Source organism: Delphinapterus leucas, chromosome 16, assembly GCF_059928025.1.
Source record: "Delphinapterus leucas isolate spDelLeu-1000000601 "Yukka" chromosome 16, BTC_Dleu_Yukka2, whole genome shotgun sequence".
Classification (NCBI taxonomy): domain Eukaryota; kingdom Metazoa; phylum Chordata; class Mammalia; order Artiodactyla; family Monodontidae; genus Delphinapterus; species Delphinapterus leucas.
The window spans coordinates 64,843,642-64,871,215 of NC_143144.1; the positions used below are offsets into that span (position 1 = coordinate 64,843,642).

A 27,574-nucleotide genomic window follows, 5' to 3' on the forward strand; every position below is an offset into this window, starting at 1 on the left:
GGTATTATAGATTATGTGATTTGGGCTGAATTACTTAACTTTTCTGAATATTTGTCCTCTATAGGATATACACAATGAATATAAGAGCTGAAGCTAGAAACCTGGTTTATGTTTCTCCAAACCTGTGGTCTTTCTAATAAGATGTCTGGACTCCCTACATGTGTACCAAATGTTAAGTCCCACAGCTTTCACACAAGCCAAGCCGGCTGCCTTTACATCTCCAATTAAATGGCTCATCAATATCTGATACCAGGCTGCCTCAGGGACAATTACTCAGGTCTCCGAGAGTATCCCTGGAGGAGCCACGCAGACAAGACCGAATAAAGAACAAGAAGAACTCTAGGGAAAATAGGCAGTTAAAGCAAGATACTCAAGTAAACCAAGTTTCAGAGAACACACCCTTCTTCTTCCCACATTTCCTCTCAAGGAAACATCTAGAAAATATATTTTAGAGAAAAAATGAAAAGTATGAGAAATAGGGATGCACAGATGATGTGGTAACTGGGAAATTAGCTGGCTTTAAATCTGGACTCTCCCATATCGAGAAGACTATATTCTGGATTTCATGCACAATCCATAAGATTTCCAGAGGAGGAATAATTATAAGCATCCCTACCTGCATGCCTTGGATAGCAATCTACCTCCCCTCTAGGTCTCATGAGCAGTGTGGTGATAAGACATAATCTATTCTTTCTCCCACCGAATTGCAGGTGCAGAGAATAATTTGTCAAATACAGTGGGAAGTCTAGAGCTAGGGCTGAGCAAAGTCAGATGTAGGTCTGGTGGGTTCCCTGCTGCCCGACCTCTAACTACAGTTCACTAGGAGATGGGGTTCAGTGGGGCTTTCCTTGACAGCCCAGTTATTCAATTACTTGCACATGGAAAACAATAGAGAGGTGAGTCTTTTGCCAAGTGAAAAAGCCACAGTTAAAAGGCGGGTGTGCCCACAGGTAGGCCAGCCTATAATTTGGGGTTGTTAATAAGGCTATTATAGGAGGTTCTCAAACCATCTTGGAGACTAGAGATTATGGGACTAGATTATAGATTTATTCTAAGTAAATTGAAAAGCTCCAAGTACTGGAAGGGAGAAAGCCAATATTTACTTAGTGTCTGAGAGGAATCCTTTTTTTTTTTTTTTGTGGTGGTACGCAGGCCTCTCACTGTTGTGGCTTCTCCCGTTGCGGAGCACAGGCTCCGGACGTGCAGGCTCAGTGGCCATGGCTCATGGGTCCAGCGGCTCCGCAGCATGTGGGATCTTCCCGGACCGGCTCATAAACCCATGTCCCCTGCATCGGCAGGCGGACTCTTAACCACTGAGCCACCAGGGAAGCCCCAGGAATCCTATTTTTAATCTATCTGCCAGAAAGAATTGAGAAACCAAAATCATGTAGTTTTTAACAGGAGAACCAGACCAAGACTGATCATTTTAACCGAATGGGTGAAGAATAAGAACAACGATAACATCATTATAGTAATAATCTTCACTATAGACACTGGATAGTCTTTTGAAGTTAAAAGGAAGGAAGGGAGGAAAAAAGACCTAAGGGAGCAGAAGAGAGAGAAACAGACACAGACACACACAGACACCCTAATACTTCAGAGGTGGTGGAGATGAGGAGAGAGTAGACCCCACGTAGCCAGGAGAGGTGCTTGGAGCCAATATCACTCATTTATTATAAGCTCAAATCAGGTCATCTTAGTATGGTGGTGATTCATGATTTATATGAAAGTTGTACCTTTTTGAAAAGATACATCATTTGATTCTCATGGTACTCCTATGATGTAAGTGTGTGAGGTAAGATATAAATGGATTTGACTTCTATGTCTTGTGTAGCCTCTTGCTTCTTTCCCCCACCTAATATCTTGGACAGTTTGTCACATCAGTACACAAAGATTTATCTCATTCATCGTAAACACTGTAGAGTATCCCACAGCGTGGGATATACTCTGAGTGATTTAGCCACTGCTGACAATACACACTCTTGCACATAGTTTTTGGTGAAGCTGTAGTTAAATCACCAGATTATGTTCCTCAACAGAGGACAGGAAAGTGGAAGACTCCACAGACAGCTGGCACCCTTGCTCCCAAGTGGAGATCCCCCAGAGCTGCTGTCGTGGTCAGACACTAGCAAGGTTGTGGCTCAGACTGCTGGGAGAAGCTGAAATGTCACCTGAGGACTCACCTGCTCCAGGTCCTCGGCTGACCTTTTGTTTTCTCCTGTGGGATCCTGATACGGCAAGACAAAGAGCTCAGCAGCGGTGGGTAAGCCAGGGAGCACCGCCACCAAGATGTGCTGGCCCGGAACCGCGGTGGCCTGAGGGAGAGACACAGAGGCGCATGTGAGTCCTGCAGGAAAGCTGATGAAAAGGGACCAAGTGTTCAGCAGAGAGTTGGGGGGGGAAGAAGACACAAAGGTGTGGAGGTAGGGTGGGAAAGTAGGGTCCTGGGTGCACCAGTTGGGGAGGGATGTGAGAGACACCACTGGATACAAGTCAGACTCTGAGGTCTGATCCCAGTTCCATCCCCGTGAGACCTGAAACACTTTGCATCTCCTCCAGTTAAAAAGTGGGAATAATAGCAGTACCTGTCTTGTATAAGTAAGTGGACCTTGCCAGTGAGAAGGCCGTCACTTACTGAGCTTTATCTTCTGCCCCTCATGCCTTAACACTTTCTAACCTAGCTTCCTTCTTCCTCGAAGCATTAGACTTATCCTCCAGACTGACCAGGCATACCTCCATCACCTAACCTAACCCCAGACCACAGCCCCCAGGCGTCTGCTGAGTTCTCCACAGCGTCAGACCCTGATGACCAGCCCGTTCCAGGAAGCATTCTCAGCCCTTCACTCTGCTGTACGGAATCTTCTATTAAAATCATAGATATCACTCACTCAAGAACTTCCTCTTTCCTGAGCCCACTCTCTAGATGGTTCTAGAATCCACGGCTACAATCCTGGCTTCTTTCTCCAGCGGCCAAGTCAGAACGTCATTTGGTTGTTTTATGAGAACTTCTCATATTCACCCTGGAAATCTTCATTCTGCGCGTGGATGACCGGAGCCACTCCTTTCCCAGATACCCTAGCTGGGAGGCCTATCTCATCTCCAGCACCACACTCTCCTTTCCATGTCCTATCTAATCAGTCTATGAGATCTTGACAAGTCACCCTCCACACGAACGATCCTATTGGTTCCTTCCTGTTTAAATGCCCCCCCGTTAATATCTCAATTCAGCCTTTACACTTTCTCCCTTCAAGTTTTACAACAGCCTTCGCATCTCCAGGAGACAGGCTACTACTTCCAGATTTATCTTCCTACAGTCCAACGCAGATTGTGTTTCCATGTCCAAATTCATGCACAAATTTCCACTGCCAACTGGGTTAAATATATATTCAAAGCCTGCAATATGGTCCCACCTTTCCTTCCTAAACTAATTACCCACAACTCATAATGTCATCTTACGCTTAGCCAAATAGACTCATGTACAATTTCTCAGTATTCCAGCCTTTTCTTGCAAATGTTTTTGTGCATGCCATCTCCCCCAGAATGTCTTTTCTATACATTTGCTGCTAGAACATTACTTCTCCTTCATGAGCCCTCGTAAAGTTCACTTATTTCAGAGTATTTTTCATGATTTCCCAATTAGATGATTGTTGGTTTCTGAAATCTACATTTATATTTTTTTCAAAGTAGCAGGAAATTCCATTTATTGGGTCCTTACCATGTGTCTGGCATTGTGCTAAGCAACTTCTTAATATAATGTAATGCGACACCCCACAGCGACTCTTTGGAGCAGGTGTTATTATGCCTCTCTGTACAGGTGAAGACAGGTCACGGGTTGGGAGTCTTCAGGAAGCTGGTTCTGAGTTTAGTGCGTAGGGTGTTTATTAGGGGACATTCTTGGAATCAACATCTATAGGAGCGAAGGCCGGGAAGCAGGAATGGACAGAGGGAGAAGCTGAGCTGTGATAAAGGCCAACAACAGCCTCAGAAGATCCTGTAAGGAGTGAGAATGGCCCTTCAGACTTGTCTGAGGTTGAGCTGAGTGGCCAGGCCTTTATACAACCGCGTCATTGGACATGAGCCACTCCAAAAGGGACATGACATGGGGAAGGCCGCTGAAGCCTCTGCCCACAGCACTCCCAGCAGCTAAGATAACAGTCTTTCCCTGAATGGGGATCTGGGAGGGGCATCCCTATTTCTGCTACAGGACAGACAGTAGATGGAGGAAAGTTCAACATTGGCTCAGGGTCATCTAGGTAATGAGTGGTGACACTTAGTTTGGAACCTTGGTCAGACCATAATGCCTCTGTCCTGAACCAGCGCTCTCCTGCCTTCCTCCTCCTGACACTTATCACAAAGCAGCTCCTATCCTGGCTGATATCATACTGTTTTACGGCCGTCCTAGATTTTTTTTTTTTTTTTTTTGTGGTACGCGGGCCTCTCACTGTTGTGGCCTCTCCCGTTGTGGAGCACAGGCTCCGGACGCGTAGGCTCAGTGGCCATGGCTCACGGGTCCAGCCACTCCGCGGCATGTGGGATCTTCCCGGACCGGGGCACAAACCCGTGTCTCCTGCATTGGCAAGCGGACTCTCAGCCACTGCGCCACCAGGGAAGCCCCGTCCTAGATTTTAAACTCAAAGCTTATGTCTAAACTATCCTCGTTATCAACAAAACTGTTTACTGAATGACATTCAATTAAAGATTCCATTGCAAAATGTCAAAAGAAAAATCCCAACCAATGAGGAAAACGCAGTTGATTTTATATCAAATTCTGTTACAGAATGAATAGGAAGAAAACTATAAATAAGTTGACTGCCGGCTGTACCTCTTATAGAGCTTATTAGGGGACACTTGGCAATAGGGTACTTCAGAACTTAAAGAAGTGGCCAAGTGTAATTACTGATCTCAAAGATAGGGTGGGGCGCTAGGAACCAGGGCTGGCTCAGCTGCCTCTTAGGAGTGGGTAACAAAGGAGCCTTTAAAGCTCCCTCCACTCCATCACCCCTTATCCTGAGGGATGTTGAGCCAAACTGTTTGTTCTCCATTTAGCTGATTATGCTATGCAGTGGCCTAGAAATATTAATGAACAGTCATTTCTAGCCTACTGGACAGCTGGTGGAAAGGTGGAGGCTCGGGGCATCTGATCCCTAGACAATTAATGGGAAGAGAAATCAGCCTGGAAAACATCACTGCTGAGCTAATGCCTGGTTGATAAATCACCTGGGGGTGTTGGATAGCTGCCTCGGAGATCTACAGGGACATGGATCTCTAGAATGCCGTAGACTAAAGGAGGTGAGCTGTGGGTTCACTGAAGGGTGTAAGTCATCTCTCTTGGACAGCAGAGGAGTCCATGATTTCCTTGTCAAATTTCCGTGACAATTTTCTCTTGTCACACCAGGGACAAACAGCTCCAAAGGCAAAAGGGCCTGTTCCAGTTGGGCCTGTGGTCTGGTAGCTGCAGCCCCTGGTGGCCATAATGTTTAGCCACCGATAACATCATGGATGCTAAGAGTCATTAAGAAAGATAAAGGTGAGATGGCATTTACCCAGAGGCACAGAAGATAACTCTTCTCCACCCCACTATTCCATCATTCCTGTCTCTCTATGTAACAAGACAAAGGATAGCAGCAGAGTGGAGTGGTAATCAAGATTCAAACCTTGATGGTCTGACTCCAGAGCCTGATTTTAAACTATACAGCATTGGGCAAGTTATCTGCCTCTAAATTCAGTTTTCTCACTTGTAAAGTGGGAATAATTATTCTATCTACATCATAAGCTAGGGGTTTTGTGATTAAATGTGTTTAAAAATGCAAAACACTGAGAAGAGTTTCTGGAATATTGTAAGTGCTAAGTAAATATCAACAAAGATAATGGTATGAATACGGAGAAGGCCAGCTCTTTGCCAAAAGGCTGGATGCGAGATCTGTTTTCTGAGCAGGGGTTACCTGAATGCCTTTGTCTCTCCTTATCCCTTTGGGTCATGAGACAGCATGTGTTGGGTGCAGGAAAGAATGTATAACTAATCCTAAATTGACTTTTCTTTCGTGCTAAGAATAGACTTTAGGGAAAAGTCATCTCTGATTTTCTGGGTTTGTGCAATAAATCCAAGCAGCTCCGCGAGCAGATATCCCATTCCTCTGACTGTTCATGGAAGTGGAGTATGCAGGGGGGAATGTGCCTAGAAGAGGGTGTCCTGTCAAATTGTAGGTGACCTTTGCTCGGAGAGGGATGAACCACACCACCTTGTTACTCTCCCAGGAACTGGATGGGGCTGTGCTTCACGTGTGAAAACCCAGACACGGGATTCACATCCTTCACTTCAGTTTTGTAGCTCTGTCACTTATTAGCTGTGAGGCTTTAGACAAGTTATTTAACTTCTCTGCACCTCAACTGCCTAATCTGCAAATGAAGACAATAATACTTTCTCTTTTTTTAAGCATCTTTTAGGTCCCCCTCCCCTTTTTTTTTTTGGCCGTGCTGCATGGCTTGCAGGATCTCAGTTCCCCAACCAGGAAACGAACCTGGGCCATGTAAGTGAAAGCGCTGAATCCTAACCATCAGACCACCAGGGAACTCCCAATAATACTTTCCTCTTCGGGCTGTCGTGGGAGAGAAATGCCGTTAAAAGAACTGGGACATAGTGAGATGACTACCCTCGTGTGCTGAGTGTTCACTGTGCTGTTGCACTGGACATTCGTGAAGCTGGAACCCAGCTGCTCTGACCAATTGTATCCATGCTGTGCCAGTACGATGCCCAGGAGCTGATTTTTACATGTACCAATGGCTAATCATGAACTCTGCCACGTGACTGTCACATATTTCCAGGGTCGTCGTCTCTAAGCAGAACAAGCGTTTCACAAGGGGTAAGGACCCCCTGATTACTCAATTTCATTTCCCCCCATAGCACCTGTGACGTGTCTGCACATATGGGGCTCAGCTTTGCAGGTATCAGACAGATGATACCCACTTCCCCTGGCCTCCGGCTCTTTCCTGCCATTTATTTGAGCAAGGGTCCCCTCTCCATGAAGCTCGGTAAAGACAGAGAGGAAAAGGGTCTGGGCCAGAGGAGCTGTTTGCACTCACCTCCACCAGGGACTTTTTGATGACTCGGCTGATGTCTCTCCTCCACTCAGGGATGTCCGGGTTGTAGTCGTCCAGGTTTGGAGAAAAGGCCAGGCGAAGAGATCGGAATTCCTCTGGAAATACAACAGTAGGGGGATTACTATAAGTCAGATAGGTCTCTCAAGAAGCCTGTTGTACTTTATATTTTATGCAAAGCCCTAATGGAGGGTCCTTTTCCTTCATACTCAACAGAGAGACCTTACTACAAGGCAAGTTCAATATCCCATCCCTCTTACCTCTCAGCTCCTTTTCCAGACCAAAGCCCTGGTCTGTGGCCCATGCTTAGCTCCACAGCCTTGTGCATTGTTCCCAGTTCTAGCCCCTGCACTCCTGGACACTGTGCACACCTGAAGTGCCCTGACAGCATCACAGGTTTATGTCTCTGGGCCTTTTTGCACACACTGCCCCTTGCCTAGAATGCCCCATCCTTCTCACCTTCTATGCACACAACATTCAAGCTCTAGTTCAAGCATTTACTGACTGAATAACCTCCCCCACCATATTTTGATTTCCTTTCTTCTGGTACAACTGTGTTGGGCACATACCTTCATTATCATTACATCATAATAATTATTATATGATTATATAATTATAGTCATCATTGTAGTCATTCTACTGCTAAATTCTGTTTGCATGGAAGTTTCATTTAAAGGAATTTTCAGGTCTTTAATTCAAGGGTTTTGTTAGTTGGCACAGTAGCCCCTGAGTTAACCTTGGGCATCCAGGAAGTAGATGGAATTATAAAAGCAAGGATTTTGTGCAGAAATAAAAGAATTCTCTTGTCTGTAAGAGAATATGGGGAGGGAGTCAGAGGAGCCTGAAGCACCGCCAGACCCTGATGCATACATGACACTTAGTGCAAGAGCGGGAGGAAGGTTCAGCGAGGCTGATGGGAAGTCCACGAGCCAAAGTCAGCCAGAGGAGCCCCACGTCCCAGGAATGGGTTCGCCCTAGTATTCCTGCCGCACTCAGTCACTGGCTGGCTGGCATGGCCTTGGCCCTAGCACGATGATGAGTTTCAGAGCACAGCCCTGGGGAGTCTTAGCACATGGTATACTCAGATCACATCGCTCCCCTGAAATCTGCTGGAGGCTCCACATTGTATTTTGAATAAGATTCAGATTCATATCATGGCCTTCATAGTCTCACACAATCCAGTGCCGACCTTCCCTCCTGTCTTATGACCCTTAGGCTGCCCTGCACTCCACGACCCCGTCCTTCCCTGTGTTCCTCAATATGCCGTGTTCCTTCCCATGTTAGCGCACCTCCAAGTCCCAGATGACAGCCTTCTCGGCTCCTTTTCAGCCTCCAGTCTCTCCTGGGAAAAACCCCTCCCACCAGCAACCTCAGGTATCCTCCCTTTCACCAACTCTAACACCTTTCACCATATGACCCTATTTGTCTTCTTTATTCTTCTTGCCTTTAAAATTATTTTGTTTTGGGGGGTAAGCAGGGGAGGGACAAATTGGGAGATTGGGATTGACCTACACAAACTACTATATATACAATAGATAACTAATAAGGACCTACTGTCTGGCACAGGGAACTTTACTCAATATTCTGTAATGACCTATATGGGAAAAGAATCTAAAAAAGAGTGGAGATATATATATATATATATAAAACTGATTCACTTGGCTGTACACCTGAAACTAACACAACACTGTAAATCAACTATACTCCAATAAAAATACAAATAAATAAATAATTTGGTTTTTTACTGTCTGTCTCCCACAAAAGAATATTAGTTCAATGAGGATGGGGACACTGTGTTCCTGGCCCTTTGGGACAGTGCCCAGTTCATGTTAGATCTTCAATGACTAGGAGTCGTTTAATTAATAAGTTTGTTGAATAAATAAATGCATAAATATCAGTGGAGGCTCTCTGTAATTTATGCATTTTATTATTCAACAAACATTTCTTTCTTGTTTTAGGCATGTTCTGGTGTTTCACGAGGGGTTTAGCAACATCGGCAATGCCAATGACACGTTCAGGAAACACAAAAACCCACTCGTGCGTTTCCTAACACTGCTAAAGATTTATTAGGCGCAGGCACTGAAGACTCTTACATGATCAGGCCTGTACTTACGGCAGCCAGCTTATTCCAAACATGTATTTCTCGAAGTTTGACTATTTTATGAGTCACTGGCCACCTAGGTGAATATCCCATTTCAGTTCTGATGGAGAAGAATGAAATGCATACTAATTAGTAGTATGGTAAATGGCAGCCCAAGGAATCACCCACTGAGTCCTAACTTTGAAGATGTATGTGTATGTCATTTTCACTTTCCCCAAACCTCTTAACCAAACTGTGGAGACTTCATCTCAAAAGAAGATGTTTTTCTTAATAAAAAGACACAAATGAGAAAAATGGTGCAGCTCCCTTTGTAATTCCTTAGCATGCTAAACAGCAGTGCAGAGAAATGTTATGCCTAAGTTTATTCAACAAATAGGGGATGCGTATGGGAGGACTGAAAAGGGTAAACACCAGTAATATATGTATTTTTTGCAGCTGTTGAGAGATGAATTCTATACATTTACATTTTATTTTTTGTATTTAAAGGCAAACCTGAGCCCTGAAGCAAATTAAGGAAAACCATGCAAACTAAATTTTCTTGTCTCCAGTCTCTTGTGTGGCTTTGGGCAGACAATCTTTCCTCTGTCGGCTTCCCAAATATGATACCTCCTTCAGTCTGACCATAATGGTCTTAACTTTCCCTCAGCTTAATTAACCTTTAGACAGGTTTCTTCGGGACTTCAGGCTCTGACCTCCCTTTTCTCAGAGCGTCTACTTTAGAAACTTGCAATTGTAAATTCTTCCTCTGCACCTTTGAGATGTAAATCTTCTGCAATCCAGGAATGCCTTTCTCAAGGACCTGGAAGCCATCTCTGAAATGGACATACAGATTGCCAACAAACACATGAAAAGATGCTCAACATCACTAATTATCAGTAAAATGCAAATCAAAACCACAATGAGGTATCACCTCACACTGGTCAGAATGACCATCATCAAAAAATCTACAAACAATAAATGCTGCAGAGGGTATGGAGAAAAGGGAACCCTCCTGCACTGTTGGTGGGAATGTAGATTAATTCAGCCACTATGGAGAACAGTATGGAGACTCCTTAAAAAACTAAAAATAGAACTACCATATGACCCAGCAATCCCACTACTGGGCATATACCCTGAGAAAACTATAACTCTAAAAGATAGGGGCTTCCCTGGTGGCGCAGTGGTTGAGAGTCCGCCTGCCGATGCAGGGGACACGGGTTCGTGCCCCGGCCCGGGAAGATCCCACATGCCGTGGAGCGGCTGGGCCTGTGAGCCATGGCCGCTGAGCCTGCGCGTCCGGAGCCTGTGCTCCGCAACGGGAGAGGCCACAACAGTGACAGGCCCGCGTACCGCAAAAAAAAAAAAAAAAAAAAGATACATGTACCACAATGTTCATTGTAGCACTATTTACAATCGCCAGGACGTGGAAGCAACCTAAATGTCCATCGACAGATGAACCAACAAAGAAGATGTGGAATATTACTCAGCCATAAAAAGGAACGAAATTCAGTTATTTGTAATGAGGTGGATGGACCTAGAGTCTGTCATACCAAGTGAAGAGTCAGAAAGAGAAAAACAAATACCGGATGCTAATGCACATATGTGGAATCTAAAAATACGGTACTAATGAACCTTTATTCCTACAGGGCAGGAATAAAGATGCAGATGTAGAGAATGGACACAGGGTGGGAAGGGGAAGCTGGGACGAAGTGAGAGAGTAGCATTGACATCTATACACACTACCAAATGTAAAATGGATGGCCAGTGGGAAGCAGATGCATAGCACAGGGAGATCAGCTCGATGCTTTGTGACCACCTAGAGGGGTGGGATAGGGAGGGTGGGAGGGAGACGCAAGAGGGAGGGGATATGGGGATCTATGTATACGTATAGCTGATTCACTTTGTTGTACTACAGAAACTAACACAACATTGTAAAGCAATTATACTCCAATAAAGATATATATATATATATAAAGAAAGGAAAGATAGCACCCCTGCCTCTGGGAGGGTAGGAGCCTAAGTTCCCTAAGCACCAATTAGCAAGCACCTGTGGCTTAACCACACCGATAATCCCCTCCCCGCAGAGTCCTTTAGCTTATCCCAGAGTTTAAAACTATTCCTGCCATTTGTTTCTGTTGAATTCAATCTTGCCTGTTTAACACCCTGTGATGCAATTTTCCTTTAATAGGTCATGCCTGTCCTTAGAATTTTCTAGTTATATATATGAAACTCTGTACAACCCACCTGACTGAAGATGAATTAAGATGTTGGATGGCTCAGGAATTTGGTTAGAGGAGGGAGAGACCACTCTCCCTGCTCAAACTTTTAGTTAAGAAATGCTTTTTAATGAAGAGAACCCATATGATGGAGAATGACCCACTCTCGATGATGCCTTTAGAAGGATTTTAGGAAGAGGAAGAACTAAGCATAGCAAGGGATAGAAGGTTTCCATGAAACTAGATTCAGAATTATACTTATCAGATTATTCAGATTATACTTATCTCCATATTTTGTCACTTGTATAACAGGGATAATCATAGCATATTTCTCATAAGTCTGTTCAGAGGATTCAATAAAACAGATCATATATATCAACTGCTTAGAACAGATGCTGATAAAGGATCCATCAACATTAATTTCTACCACTACCATCATCATCATTATTATTATCATTAGATCTGTTACTGAATAGCAGAATGACTTTAAGCCAGTAGCTTCCCATTTTGAGGCCACAATTTCCTAACTGTGAAATAATGGATTGGACTAGGTAAGTCCAAAGACCTTCTAGATTTAAAGTTCTGTCTGTGGTTCTAATGAGGAGATAGCTGTTGGACTAATGGGTCAGTGTCCATCAGTGACACTGGTGAAATCCAGGAGGGAGAGAGGAAAGAAAGCATCCGATGGAAAAGACATGAGAGCCAATCACGTAGGGTAATTTTGGAGCATGGGCCCTGGGTCTAGAAGGGGTGGGTTAGAAGCTCAGCTCCACCACTTACTAGCTGGGGCAAGTTATTTACCTCTCTGAAAAAAATGAGAGTCATAATATTGGCTACCCTGCACTACGATTGTTAGGAGAATTAAATGCGTTTCCAGAGCATAGAAAGGAGATGGAGAGGAAAGAGAAACAAAAGCTCTCCTCCATTAGGGCCACCTGGCTCAGAGGTCGCCTCACTGATGGGACCTTGTAGGAAAACCACAGCCCTGGTTTACTTTCACTTACTGCTGGGGCTTATCAAGTCTCTTCAGGAAGGGGAGAGGGAGGAAACATTATATAATCTAACAGGCAGCCATGCAAGAGGAAGAGTGTCCTCAGACATATTCAAAGCTGCTTACCAATTACTTTCTGAATTTGAAGGTCAAGTTAGCAAGACGAGAAACGAAAAACAGAACCTGCATCAGAATCAATTAATTCTGGAACTGGAACAACTGATATTGTTTGGACCACGAGCTAGTGTGTCTTTGTCTCTGTCTCTCCATCCCTCTCAACCTCTATCTCACCTTCCCTCCCTCCCTCCCTTGAGCCTCTCTCTTGCCCTCTCTCTGCACAGCATTTATTTCCCTATCTATCTCCTTTTAAATTCTTGCTTTTTAAATTTTAATTTTCCAGGATGCATTAGTACCGCTTTCATATTAACAATAAAAGTTCATATTTTTACCATCTACTAAAGCACTTAGTGCAGATCCATCTGACTATCTTTCCATGCAGAAAAAAATTACCAAAATGAGATCAATTTGTATAAACTGTTTTCCACCAAGGTTTCCACCTTTCCATTTCAGTAAATTTTCATTCCATGTAACACCTTGACCACATTCAATTTCCCCAATTGATTACCACATTGTTCTGTACAGCTGTTTGTTCAAACTAATATCTAGTCTACAATGATGCACATGTGCTTGTTATGACCCTTTCTTCACTTTTAGACTAGCAGAGCGTTTTATAAATGATACATATTTGCAGAAGAGCTTTTCAGAGCATTTAGACATTGGCAGATTCTTCTTAATGATCAAGACTCTTGAAGTTGAACTTTAAAAATAAAAGCCTCAATATTAACCACTTTTTTTTTATAATAGGTTTTAGCTCTTTGAATACCACCAAAATACCAAATGGAATGAATCAGCCTTACACATAATGAAACTCACTCTTCTCTACCTAAGGTAGGTGGGCGTACAGTCGTTCTATGAGCACCAAAGCCAGTTTGAAAAAAAAAGCAATAAACCCTCTTGCGGTTTTGTGACCACTATGTTGCTGGTGAACCGTATCTTCCCCAGAGGAGGAGATGAGACTTGACTCAGCTCTTTCTCAACCACTACCCTCTGTTCCCTGGGAAGATTCATAAGCCAGGATGGCTTCCGGCACCAAGGTACCAAACCACCTCATCTGAGGGATGGATGAGGGCAGTGATGGATTAGCAGATGGACCACTCACCGTACACCGCGATGGTCTTCGTGTCCTGCAGGATGGCATTCCCAGCTGAGACTTGCACTGTGATGGTGTTCATCCCTTCGGAAGTAAACTTGAATGATATGCTTCCCTCCAAGGTGATCAGGGGCTAAAACAAATGAGGCCACAGAGTGAAGGGACAGCTGTTCAATTACAGATGAGATAGGCACCAGCTCTGAGCCACTGACAAGCTCTTTAAATCAGCGGAAGCTCTTTCTGGGGCATCCCCGTGTGACTGACTCCACCTATGCCTCCCCATCACCTCAAGTTCAGGCCAGAAAGGGACTATCAGAGACATGATGCCAAGAAACTCTATTCATTCTTTGTGAATTTGACACCTCCTTTCTGTTAACATCCTGATTCAGGGCTGGGGAGATCCATGGGTCTTGCTTGCTGGTGGGACGTATCTCTCTTTGTTGATAACCTACTTGTATCAAGCAAATCCCTTAATCTGAGGCAATATTAAAGAGGGAGTTCATATTAATCCAGATTTAAGCAGTAGTCACTGAAAGTCTACAAGGTGCCAGTGCTCCTCTAAAGGGTGTACTATGTATATAAAATTACAGTGGAACACAGCAACTATGGACACCAAACTACACTAGTTAGACAGGTGTGGCCCTGTGTGGCTCGGCTTCCTCTGAGAAGCCCTATAAGCAGTTTCCTGGAAGCAGCTGCTATGGAAACATGTACTAATTGGACAGTGGTTTGAGGACTCAAAAAAGAAAAAGAAAGACATGGAGCAGTGCCTGTAATGCAATTAGATACCAGGGTCCTAGAGGAAAAAGATTATTAGCCTACTGACCTCCCTCGACTAACTCCCCACAAACATTTCATTCCTGTCTTTCCTTAATTAATTTACAAATCAAAATTCATTTAACTCCCTGTGTAGCAGAGGGTAGACTAAAGCTCAGCATAAAAATTCTACTTGAGTCTGGGCTCTATGTCCAATGCAACGCAACTCCAGGCAGTTTCAGAACATAGGCAAGAGTCTGAAAGTTCTTAACATGCAAGCTATGGATGGAAGATTGGAGTGAACTTACCCACCACCTCCAGAGGTGGTGAAAAAGCAGTGACTCAAGGGGCCATGTATATGGTTGAAAGAAGTTGGAAACTTCCGTCCGAGGAAAGGAAAACCCTTAGAAATCTGAGCCACGTGGCTGACAGGGTCGTGGTGCTCTGGCCGGGTGTCAGGCCTGAGCCTCTGAGGTGGGAGAGCCGAGTTCAGGACACTGGACCACCAGAGACCTCCTGGCTCCATGTAACATCAATTGGCAAGAGTTCTCCAAGAGATCTCCGCCTCACTGCTAAGACCTAGCTCCACTCAATGACCAGCAAGCTACAGTGCTGGACACCCCATGCTAAACAACTAGCAAGACAGGAACACAACCCCACCCATTAGCAGAGAGGGTGTCTAAAATCATACTAAGTTCACAGACACCCCAAAACACACCACCAGATGCAGTGCTGCCCATCAGAAAGACAAGATCCAGCCTCATCCACCACAACACAGGCACCAGTCCCTTCCACCAGGAAGCCTACACAACCCACTGAACCAACCTTAGCCACTGGGGGCAGACACCAAAAACAACGGGAAATATGAACCTGCAGCCTGAGAAAAGGAGACCCAAAACACAGTAAGTTAAGCAAAATGAATAAACAGAAAAACGCAGCAGATAAAGGAGCAAAGTAAAAACCCACTAGAACAAACAAATGAAGAGGAAATAGGCAGTCTACCTGAAAAAGAAGTCAGAGTAATGATAGTAAACATGATCCAAAATCTTGGAAAAAAATGGAGAAAATAAAAGAAACGTTTAACAAGGACCAAGAAGAACTAAAGAGCAAACAAACAATGATGAACAGCACAATAAATGAAATTAAAAATTGTCTAGAAGGAATCAATAGCAGAATAACTGAGGCAGAAGAATGGATAAGTGACCTGGAAGATAAAATCGTGCAAATAACTACCACAGAGCAGGATAAAGAGAAAACAATGAAAAGAATTGAGGACAGTCTCAGAGACCTCTGGGACAACATTAAATGCACCAACATTTGAATTATAGGGGTCCCAGAAGAAGAAGAGAAAAAAAAGGGTATGAGAAAATATTTGAAGAGATTATAGTCGAAAACTTCCCTAATATGGGAAAGGAAATAGTAGATCAAGTCCAGGAAGTACAAAGAGTCCCATACATGATAAATCCAAGGAGAAACACGCCAAGACACATATTAATCAAACTATCAAAAATTAAATACAAAGAAAAAATACTGAAAGCAGCAAGGGAAAAGCAACATATAACATACAAGGGAATCACCATAATGTTAACAGCTGAACTTTCAGTAGAAACTCTGCAAGCCAGAAGGGAGTGGCAGGACATATTTAAAGTGATGAAAGGGAAAAACCTAAAAACAACATTACTCTACCCAGCAAGGATGTCATTCAGATTTGAGAGAGAAATTAAAACCTTTACAGACAAGCACAAGCTAAGAGAATTCAGCACTGCCAAACCAGCTTCACAACATATACTAAAGGAACTTCTATAGGCAGGAAACACAAGAGAAAGAAAAGACCTCCAATAACAAACCCAAAACAATTAAGAAAATGGTTATAGGAACATACATATTGATAATTACCTTAAATGTAAATGGATTAAATGTTCCAACCAAAAGACATAGACTGGCTGAATGGGACCCGAAAACAGGACCCGAATATATGCTGTCCACAAGAGACCCACTTCAGACCTAGGGACACATACAGACTGAAAGTGAGGGATTGGAAAAAGATATTCCATGCAAATGGAAATCAAAAGAAAGCTGGAGTAGCAATTCTTACATCAGACAAAATAGACTTTAAAATAAAGACTATTACAAGAGACAAAGAAGAACATGACATAATGATCAAGGGATCAATCCAAGAAGAAGATATAACAATTGTAAATATTTATGTACCCAACATCGGAGCACCTCAGTATATAGGGCAAATGCTAAGAGCCATAAAAGGGGAAATCGACAGTAACACAATAATAGTAGGGGACTTTAACACCCCACTTTCACCAATGGACAGATCATCCAAATGAAAATAAATAAGGAAACACAAGCTTTAAATGATACATTAAACAAGATGGACTTAATTGATATTTATAGGACATTCCATCCAAAAACAACAGAATACACTTTCTTCTCAAGTGCTCATGGAAAATCCTCCAGGAGAGATCATATCTCAGGTCACAAATCAAGCCTTGATAAATTTAAGAAAATTGAAATTGCATCAAGTATCTTTTCTGACCACAACACTATGAGACTAGATATCAATTACAGGAAAAAATCTGTAAAAAGTACAAACACACGTAGGCTAAACAATAAACTACTAAATAACCAAGAGATCACTGAAGAAATCAAAGAGGAAATCAAAAAATACCTAGAAACAAATGACAATGAAAACATGATGACCCAAAACCTATGGGATGCAGCAAAAGCAGTTCTAAGAGGGAAGTTTGTAGCAGTACAAGCCTACCTCAAGAAACAAGAAACATTTCTAATAAACTACCTAACCTTACACCTAAAGCAATTAGAGAAAGGATATCAAAAATACCCCAAAGTTAGCAGAAGGAAAGAAATCATAAATATCAGATCAGAAATAAATGAAAAAGCAATGAAGGAAATGATAGCAAAGATCAATTAAACTAAAAGTTGGTTCTTTGAGAAGATGAACAAAATCAATAAACCATTAGCCAGACTCATCAAGAAAAAAAGGGAGAAGACTCAAGTCAATAGAATTAGAAATGAAAAAGGAGAAGTAACAACTGACACTGCAGAAATACAAAGGATCATGAGAGATTACTACAAGCAACTCTATGCCAATAAAATGGACAACCTGGAAGAAATGGACAAATTCTTAGAAGAGTACAACCTTCCGAGACTGAGCCAGGAAGAAATAGAAAATATAAACAGACCAATCACAAGCACTGAAGTTGAAACTGTGATTAAAAATCATCCAAAAAACAAAAGCCAGGGACCAGATGGATTCACAGGCAAATTCTGTCTAACATTTAGAGAAGAGCTAACGCCTATCCTTCTCAAAATCTTCCAAAATATAGCAGAGGGAGTAACACTTCCAAACTCATTCTACAAGGCCACCATCACCCTGATGCCAAAACCAAACAAAGATGTTACCAAAAAAGGAAAATAGAGGCCAATATCACTGATGAACATAGATGTAAAAATTCTCAACAAAATACTAGCAAACAGAATCCAAGAGCACATTAAAAGGATCATACACCATGATCAAGTGGGGTTTATTCCAGGAATGCAAGGAATCTTCGATATACACAAATCAATCAATATGATACCCCATATTAACAAATTGAAGGATAAAAACCATATGATCATCTCAACAGAGGCAGAAAAAGCTTTTGACAAAATTCAACACCAATTTATGATAAAAACTCTCCAGAAAGTAAGCATAGAGGGAACTTACCTCAACATAATAGAGGCCATATATTACAAACCCACAGCCAACATCATTCTCAATGGTGAAAAGCTGAAACCATTTCCACTAAGACGAGGAACAAGACAAGGGTGCCCACTCTCACCACTATTATTCAACAGCAATTGGAGAAAAGAAATAAAAGGAATCCAAATCGGAAAAGAAGACATAAAACTGTCACTGTTTGCAGATGACATGATACTATACATAGAGAATCCTAAAGATGCTACCAGAAAACTACTAGAGCTAATCAATGAATTTGGTAAAGTAGCAGGATACAAAATGAATGCACAGAAATCTCTTGCATTCCTGTACACTAATGATGAGAAATCTGAAAGAGAAATTAAGGAAACATTCCCGTTTACCACTGTAACAAAAAGAATAAAATACCTAGGAATAAACCTACCTAAGGAGACGAAAGACCTGTGTGCAGAAAACTGTAAGACACTGATGAAAGAAATTATAGATGACAGAACAGATGGAGAGATGTACCATGTTCTTGGATTGGAAGAATCAACATTGTGAAAATGACTATACTTCCCAAAGCAATCTATAGGTTCAATGCAATCCCTATCAAACTGCCAATGGCATTTTTCACAGAACTAGAGCAAAAAATTTCACAATTTGTATGGAAACACAAAAGAGCCCGAATAACCAAAGCAATCTTGAGAAAGAAAAATGAAGCTGGAGGGTCTTCCCTGGTGGTGCAGTAGTTGAGAATCTGCCTGCCAACGCAGGGGACACGGGTGCGAGCCCTGGCCTGGGAAGATCCCACATGCCGCGGATCAACTAGGCCTGTGAGCCTTAACTACTGAGCCTGCGCGTCTGGAGCCTGTGCTCCGCAACAAGAGAGGCCACGATAGTGAGAGGTCCGCACACCACGATGAAGAGCGGCCCCGCTTGCCGCAACTAGAGAAAGCCCTCGCACAGAAACGAAGACCCAACACAGCCAAAAATAAAAATAAATAAATAAAAAATAAAAAAAAATGAAGCTGGAGGAATCAGACTCCCTGACTTCAGACTATACTATAGTATAGTAATCAAGACAGTATGGTATTGGCACAAAAACAGAAAGATAGATCAATGCAACAGGATAGAAAGCTCAGAGATAAACGCACACACATACGGTCACCTTATCTTTGATAAAAGAGGCAAGAATATACAATGAAGAAAAGACAGCCTCTTCAAATAAGTGGTGCTGGGAAAACCGGACAGCTACGTGTTAAAGAATGAAATTAGAACATTCCCTAACACCATACACAAAAATAAACTCAAAATGGATTAAAGACCTAAATGTAAGGCCAGACGCTATAAAACTCTTAGAGGAAAACATAGGCAGAACACTCTGTGACATAAATCACAGCAAGATACTTTTAGACCCACCTCGTAGAGAAATGGAAATAAAAACAAAAATAAACAAATGGGACCTAATGAAATTTGAAAGCTTTTGCACAGCAAAGGAAACCATAAACAAGATGAAACGACAGCTCTCAGAATGGGAGAAAATATTTGCAAATGAAGCAACTGACAAAGGATTAATCTCCATAATATGCAAGCAACTCATGCAGCTCAAAAAAACAAACCCAGGGCTTCCCTGGTGGCGCAGTGGTTGAGAGTCTGTCTGCCGATGCAGGGGACACGCATTCGTGCTCCCCTCCGGGAGGATCCCACATGCCATGGAGCAGCTGGGCCCATGAGCCATGGCCGCTGGGCCTGCGCATCTGGAGCCTGTGCTCCGCAACGGGAGAGGCCACAACAGTGAGAGGCCTGTGTACCGCATCCAAGAATGGGAAGAAGACCTAAATAGACATTTCTCCAAAGAAGATATACAGATTGCCAACAAACACATGAAAGAATGCTCAACATCATTAGAGAAATGCAAATCAAAACTACAATGTGTATCACCTCACACCAGTTAGAATGGGCATCATCAAAAAATCTACAAACAATAAATGCTGAAGAGGGTGTGGAGAAAAGGGAACCCTCTTGCACTGTTGGTGGGAATGTAAATTGATACAGCCACTATGGAGAACAGTATGGAGGTTCCTTAAAAAACTAAAAATAGAAGTACCATATGACCCAGCAATCCCACTACTGGGCATATACCCTGAGAAAACCATAATTCAAAAAGAGTCATGTACCACAATGTTCATTGCAGCAGTATGTACAATAGCCAGGACATGGACGCAACCTAAGTGTCCATCAAAAGATGAATGGATAAAGAAGTGGTGGCACATATATACAATGGAATATTACTCAGCCATAAAAAGAAATGAAATTGAGTTATCTGTAGTGAGGTGGATGGACCTAGAGACTGTCATACAGTGTAAAGTAAGTCAGAAAGAGAAAAACAAATACCATATGCTAACACATATACATGGAATCTAAACAAAACAAAAAAAACAAAGTGGTTCTGAAGAACCTAGAGGCAGGACAGGAATAAAGACGCAGACGTAGAGAATGGATTTGAGGACACAGGGAGGGGGAAGGGTAAGCTGAGACGAAGTGAGACAGTGACATGAACACATACACACTACCAAATGTAGAGTCGATAGCTAGTGGGAAGCAGCCGCATAGCACAGGGAGATCAGCTCGGTGCTTTGTGACCACCTAGAGGGGTGGGATAGGGAGGGTGGGAGGGAGATGCGAGAGGGAGGGGATATGGGGATATATGTATACGTATAGCTGATTCACTTTGTTATACAGCAGCAACTATCACAACAATGAAAAGCAATTATACTCCAATAAAGATGTTTTAAAAAATTGAAAAAAAGAAGCCTGCTAAACATAATCTGTTGAGAATTTGGTTTTCTTCTAAAAGCTTAAGAAAAAACAAAAAAGAAGAAGTTGTTTAGTACTGTCAACTTCTAGTACTAGCTTTCAGGCAAATAAATAGATTTCTCTTCTTCTACTATGGGTAGTGGGCCCACTCTGGGCCCAATTTACATGCATGGTTTCATAAGAAATAAAAAAGAGTTTCTTTTCAGTTGATTTATGTCAGCAGTAGAGGTGAGAGATTCCTTTGACTATCAGGCATGCAGCAGGTCGGGTGTCAGGAGAGGTTTCCTCCCTAGGCTTGTGCAAAATTATGGCTCCAGTTAAAGCCAACACTCAGCTCTGAAGTAGAAGAAGATTTGTATTCACATAAGATGCATTGCGTTTGAAGAGCAAAGTCACAAGTGAAAGCAGCTCTGCTGGAAGAAGATTACGCTTTCCAGTCCAGAGCAGTTGGTCCCAGGGCCCTCTGGGAAGGGAGGCTTCGGGGCCTGAGTTCTACTGCCTTAACTAACATTTGCAAGCAAATTTTAATTTCTGAGAATGGAGTGAATTCCAAACTGAAACAGAGCATGAAGCCTGGCGTGAGGGGAAGAAAAACCCAGGCAGGGCTGAGAAGGTCTTGGATCTGCGTGAAGCAGCTGAATGAGATTGGAAGAAGCCACTTCACCTGTCCTCACTTTCTCATCTGTAAAATGAAGGACAGAGTAAATGAGGTCTAAGGTTTCTACTGGTGTTGAAACTGCTGCCCACTTTGGATCACAGGGAATATTTGGGGGAAACAGAAAGCTGAGCTAAAGAAGGGGCTGCATCTGATCCAGGGTGAGGGGGTCACGGCGGGGAGCTGGGTTGCACAGACATCTGTGGCTCTTGCTTGTCTGGTGTCCACTGGCCTCTTTTCCTTTCGAGGGCCATTCCCTCCCTTCTCTTGGTCTAGATGGATCTAGGGAGGCTGACTTCAGCAGCTCTGTTTCTGTCCCCAGCACCGTGGTCAAGGCCTGGCTGACATTACTCCGTTCTGGGACTTCTGTTAGAACTTTGGGGAAAGACGGCTTGTTTTCTCTGAAAGCTCAGGCTCCTGCTAAGGGTCACTGCAGAGCAAAGCCCAGCTGGAGGAGAAGGCTAACTCAGAGGAAGGCAGAGGTAACGCATGCACAGTACTATATATAAAACAGATAACTAGTAAGGACCTACTGTATAGCACAGGGAATTCTACTCGATACTCTGTAATGGCCTATATGGGAAAAGAATCTAAAAAAGAGTGGACGTACGTATAACTGATTCACTTTGCTGTACACCTGAAACTAATACAACATTGTAAATCCACTATACTCCGATAGAAATTAAAAAAAAAAAAAGAGGTAGGGGCACAGTGGTGAGAGAGGCAGAGACTGACGAGATGACTGGGGCACTCGGAGCCCACCGTCCCCGGAGCTGCGACAACCTCTAGTCTCTTGAGTCACATAAGCCATGACTTTCTTTCCCTTTTGCACTTTGGCCAGTTTGCGTGGAGCCGCACAAAGCCCGCGTGGAAGGCCGACCCACCTCGGTGTTATTTCCGTACCACCACACGTAAGTGAGCGTGCCCACTTGGCTGGGCCACAACACAGCAGTCGCGTTGACCTCTTTGTTCTTCGTGGTGACGAAGGGAAGAGACAGGTGTACATGCTCCAGGGGACCTGAGGCACAAGAGGAGAGAGGAGGCTTGGAGAGGGAAGAGCTCTCTCTGCTTCACCTGCCTTCCCTGATATGAAGAGAATACGCATTCCTTCTGGAAGCCTCCCAACCATCAGTCGGGTTCCCTGAAGGAAGTGCTCGGGTGCTGTCCCTACTCTGGGGGAAAGGATATATTGTGAACAGTTGTGTCTCAACATTTTCCATTTACCAATCTTTCTTCCAGGCCTAAAACTCGAGTTATTTACGTGTAAAAGTTTAAAAACTTACAAGTAATTGAAGAAGTCCTTAAAGGAACAGGTATAACATGAGATTTCACAGGGAGATGCAAAGTGTTTCCAGGAAGTTATATTCTCGGTGGTAAACCAGGATTGTGAAAACCTTCGAGAATCCACGTGGGATGGGGGTTAGGGGTTGGTGGTGGTTCTTATACAAATCCCCAAACCATTCTACATGTAATTATTCTTTATTCTTTACTGGATTTTAAATGTGTGTGAGTGTTTGTAAATGTGCATGTTTGTATGTAACTGTGAGTGTGTGTTTGTGTGAATGTGTGTAAAACCACCCGGTTAGGTAAGCGTGGTGTTGAGTTGAGCTTGTCCAGGACAAAGGCAGGCATGAGGGGGCAGAGAGAGCTCTGTGGTCCTCAGGTTCTCAGGATGCGCTCAGCTGAAAAAGAGGATGGTTCTACCTATGGAGGCCCATTAGACAAGAAAGCTTCATCAGATGTACAAACCCACAAAGATATAAATATCCCCTCCCTAGAGACCTATCCTATGACCCCTGACCTTCTCTTTGAGTTACTTTTACCAGACAAAATGCATTTTCTTTTGAGGTGAACATGACAAAAATCCATCATCCCCATCTTTATCCCATGAGGTGGAGAAGGATGTGGTACCTCAGGCCTTTGCACCTGGTTTAATTACTTCCTCCTCTTCTGCTTGACCATTTAATGTGTCTCCTAGGGTACTGTCTTTGGCCTTTCTCTCCCTCCATCTACTCTTCTGCTGAGTAATACCATCCACACTCTGACCTTAAACTGCGAACTATATGCTTAGGGCTCCAAAACCACCTTCCTGACTCCAGACTCAATTAGCAGCCAAAGGTTCCCTAGAAATCCACTGTTTCCCCCCAGTCTGTATTCTCCAATCTTGATGAATGACCAATGTTTATCCAGGGGAACAACCCAGAAGCAGACAGTCAATCCCAATTCCTTATTTCTTTGCCATCCATATCCACTGAGGAAACCATTGATTTGGTTTCATAAATTCTTTCTCAGGTAGAGCTGTTCTCACCCTGCCCTGGTTCATACACTAAACACCTGTCTCACGTGGACTGGTACAAACTCTCCTACAGGTTTTCCAGCCTCTAACCTTTGCCCACTCTAATCCGTCCTCCTGCTCTATGCATTCAACGCCTGCCTCCCTCCATAATACATAAGTAGGACCGAGTGCCAGGTGGCTCCATCTCTTAGAATAAAATATATGCTCCAGGGCGAGGGCAGAGCAAGCACAAAGACCTTGAGGAGCAGGTGGCTCTCCATGTTTAAAGAATAGCAAGAAATAGAGAAATAAATGGAGAAAAAGAGTGGAAGCAGATGCAATCTCAGGGGTATTCAGGACATAGAGCATGTTGGCCTTGTTGGCCCTGAAATATGTATATGTGTGTTTGCATAACTTCATTCTGTATAACGTGTATATATATAATATATACATTCATATAATGTATAGCGATGACTATGTACCTTCTTACCCTTCAAATTGTTGTGAGAGCGATTTTTCTAGAAAGCCATGCTACTCACTTGATCAAGATGAAAACTCCCATTACCTAATTATAATAATAATGAGAGCTAACATGTACAGATCTAAAATTTGTGATACAGAGAACACAGGCTGCAAACTTTTGGAGGGCGAGAGTCCTTCATATTTATCTTTATGTGTAAGGATGTGCACAGTTCTTGAGACGTAGCAGGTACTGGAACATTGGCAGTGTAAGTGAACAGAAACATATACTTTCCTATTTCTGCTTTTGTTCATGTTTTTCTTTCTTTATAGATTAGAGGCTTGGTGGCTAGCAAACAGAGTAGAATTGATTTTCTGGCTTATAAGCCCTATGATAAGAAGTAGTTGATCATAAGTCAGAATGGTTCAATGAGATAATAAAAGGGCATCGTTTACGGACCAATGACCGTGTGCCACACAGTCTGTGAATGACTTCTTGTTCTCATTTAATCTTCACAACAACCTTATGAAGTGGGCACTACTGTTAGCTCCATGCAGAGATGGACAGAGGAAGGTGACCTTCCTCAATTCCAGGGCGGCGTGAACCAAAGCAGTTCAAGTTCAGAGCCTGGGCCAGCTGAAAAATGCTCGAGAAGACCCATGTTAACAAAATAGCTATTAAGAGTCACTACTTCCTGATGACTTAGACATGTTGCAGGCATTGGGCAATGCTCGCTACACAGGCTCTTGTTTACTGCGTGGCTCTTGCTGTCCCCCACCCCCATCACATGATGTGCTCCAGCAGGTGCCCTGTCCCACCCGAGGACTTTGCTTACACACCTTTCTTATGGCACCTGTCATCTCCAAATCTCAGTTCCAGGGCCCCCTCCTCTGTGACACTCCTCCTGACTGCCCAGTTAGAGTTACATGGATCAGCTAGGATGCAAGAACTAGATAAGCTCTGGGAGACATGCCAGTTCCATCCTAAAAGGGTTCATCTCAGTTTCTCACATATGAGCATCCAACAATTTTTCTTTTAAAGTCCAAAGGTCAAAGGATGGTGTCTGTGTGTCCTGTTAATGACAAAAGTTGAGTCTTGTTCCTGAAGTATGGCCACTCCTTCACTCAGTAGTTTTTGAGTGCTATTACGTGTTGGGCATGATTCTCGGTGCTGGGACACCTTGCCCTTGGTGGAGCTTATGTATCATTAAGAGAGGCAGTGCCTGCAAGGAGAGGGGGTGGCTGAGAGCCTGCTAATTTTGATAGGCTGGTCAAGCAAAGTCTCCCGGAAGCAAGGACATTTGAGCAGCGACCTGAATAACGTGCAGAAGTGCACCGTGTATCTACTGCGGAAGCTCCAGGGTGAGTGTGGGGCAAAGGCCTTGAGGAGGAGGGCCTTGTCAGGTGCCAAGATGGCAGGGAATAGCAGCAGTAAAGAGATGGAGGGAAGGAGCCGAAGCCAATGAGATCTAACAGGTGTTCAGGACACTCAGCAGATCACTTTAGGCCCTGAAGAATGTCCGTGTGTGTTTATATAAGTTCCTTCTTGCATGCATATTCATCATCCATTCATACAAATGTGTGGAATTTCGCTTTCAGATTGCCAAGTCCTCTTGGGCTCATGTACTTTTTATGTGTTCAATATACCTGGTTCCTGTTGCCCCAAAGCCTATCTTTCAAGCCTTGCTTTTCTGCACAGAGGGTGTGATCTGCCCTAATAGAGCCTTCGAAGTGAAACTCCAGCCCCTGGAGGCCCCTAGCTGGCTGGCCGCACTCAGCTGAGAGTGGAACAAGCTTGCAGGTACTGCTTCTCCGGACAGGTGCCTTTAATGAGCAAAACGGACAGCAGGTGGCGCTGCATTACTCTTTATGAATCTTCACAAGGCGGCTGAGAGAAGGGGAGAAATTACTTGTGTGAATTGTTCCCCTTCTCTTGCTTGGTCTTCCTGTGCTGCAGGGAACAAGTGCTGTTTGTGCGACTTAACACTGTGTGTGTGTGTGTGTGTGTCTCTGTGCGTGCTGATCAGTGACCTGCCTCTGGCATTTGTACTGAAGACCTCCTCTGACCATCTAATTAAATATTGTGCATGTATCATATTGCTGTTTGTCTGAAAGGTTAAAAAAAATCTACCAGAAGAAACAAAAGACATTCAAAGTGTGAAGATGAGACCCTACAACAGAGTCGCTCAAACTTCAGTGGGCATGAGAATCACGCTCATCTGTTCAAGGCAGACTATGATGTCACACTGCCAGAAACTCTAATTCAATAGGTCTGGAAAGGGGCCCAGGACACTGTATTTTTACCATGTAATTCTGGGGCAGGTGGCTCATTAACCACATTTTACAAAACCCAGGTCTGACATTCACTGGCCAATATAATCATCGTGTGAATAGTTACAAAGCTACACAGGTTTTCAAGACACTGATCACCTTACCCTAAGATGGCGACAGAAAGACATCTGCAAAGGGCTCCTATGTAACGGGGTAGTTGAGAAGAGAGGTTCGGGAAGTATCGGAAAATCCACCTCATCTTTTTTCATCGCCTCCTATTCTGCAAGTTTGCACAATCTTCAGAGATTTTTTTTTTTTTTTTTCCTGCAAGACTGGCTGAGATAGGGCAGATTTCTGAGCAGAAATCTTCATGTCCTTTAAATTCTCTGCTCCATCCACTTGAAGGCAACCCTGGCTGCACGCCGTGTCTAATTAGTTTGCAAACTAGCAGAGCACAGTGAATATTCCTCAAGGAATTCTCAACTGTCAGGCTACAAGAGATCACTCAGCTGCCCCGAGAGAGCCTCCCCATCCTGGAAACATTACAGCAGGAACATCATCTCCATTTGCTTCTGATGACCTTTGCAAACCAGTATTTAAGAACTTCTGATTTAGAATCAAAGCACCTTTTTGAACTGGGAAGTGGAGGAAGTATGTGTTCAAGACAGGCCGTGGGGTTTTCTGGAAGAGCCCTGGGTAGGGGGAGGGGGGTTGGATGAGAGGGGCAGAGGGCTGGCTTTGGTAAGTTGAGCTTGAGCTGAGTTGCTGCTCAGAACCCACTAAATACAAATGCACAGGCTGCATCGTGATGATGGAAAATCAAGCTTGGCCAGTTGACAGGGCACAGCATGAGTTGCTTGATAGAACCTTTGAGAAACAAGACATGCATTCCTCACATGATGGAGGAGAAAAACTAGTTTCAGAAAAATGCAGTAACTCAGCTAGGAGTTCAGGCCAGCATCTGGACCTAACAACTCCCAACTCAGTCCAGTGCTCCTTTTTGTTCTTCCTACAAAGCCATGTATCCCTTCACTATC

General features: G+C 43.4%; 1 protein-coding gene across 1 annotated transcript in view; it reads right to left on the minus strand.

Annotated features, from left to right (window-relative positions):
- Positions 1-27,574, minus strand: part of SORCS1 (sortilin related VPS10 domain containing receptor 1) — a 554,727-nt gene that overhangs the window by 24,421 nt on the left and 502,732 nt on the right. Inside the window, exons 20-23 of the mRNA XM_022568815.2 lie at positions 22,417-22,550; positions 13,602-13,725; positions 7,081-7,193; positions 2,184-2,315 (exon numbers count right to left, since the gene is read on the minus strand). Coding sequence (XP_022424523.2) covers positions 2,184-2,315; positions 7,081-7,193; positions 13,602-13,725; positions 22,417-22,550 — 503 coding nt within the window. The remainder of the gene's footprint in view (positions 1-2,183; positions 2,316-7,080; positions 7,194-13,601; positions 13,726-22,416; positions 22,551-27,574) is intronic.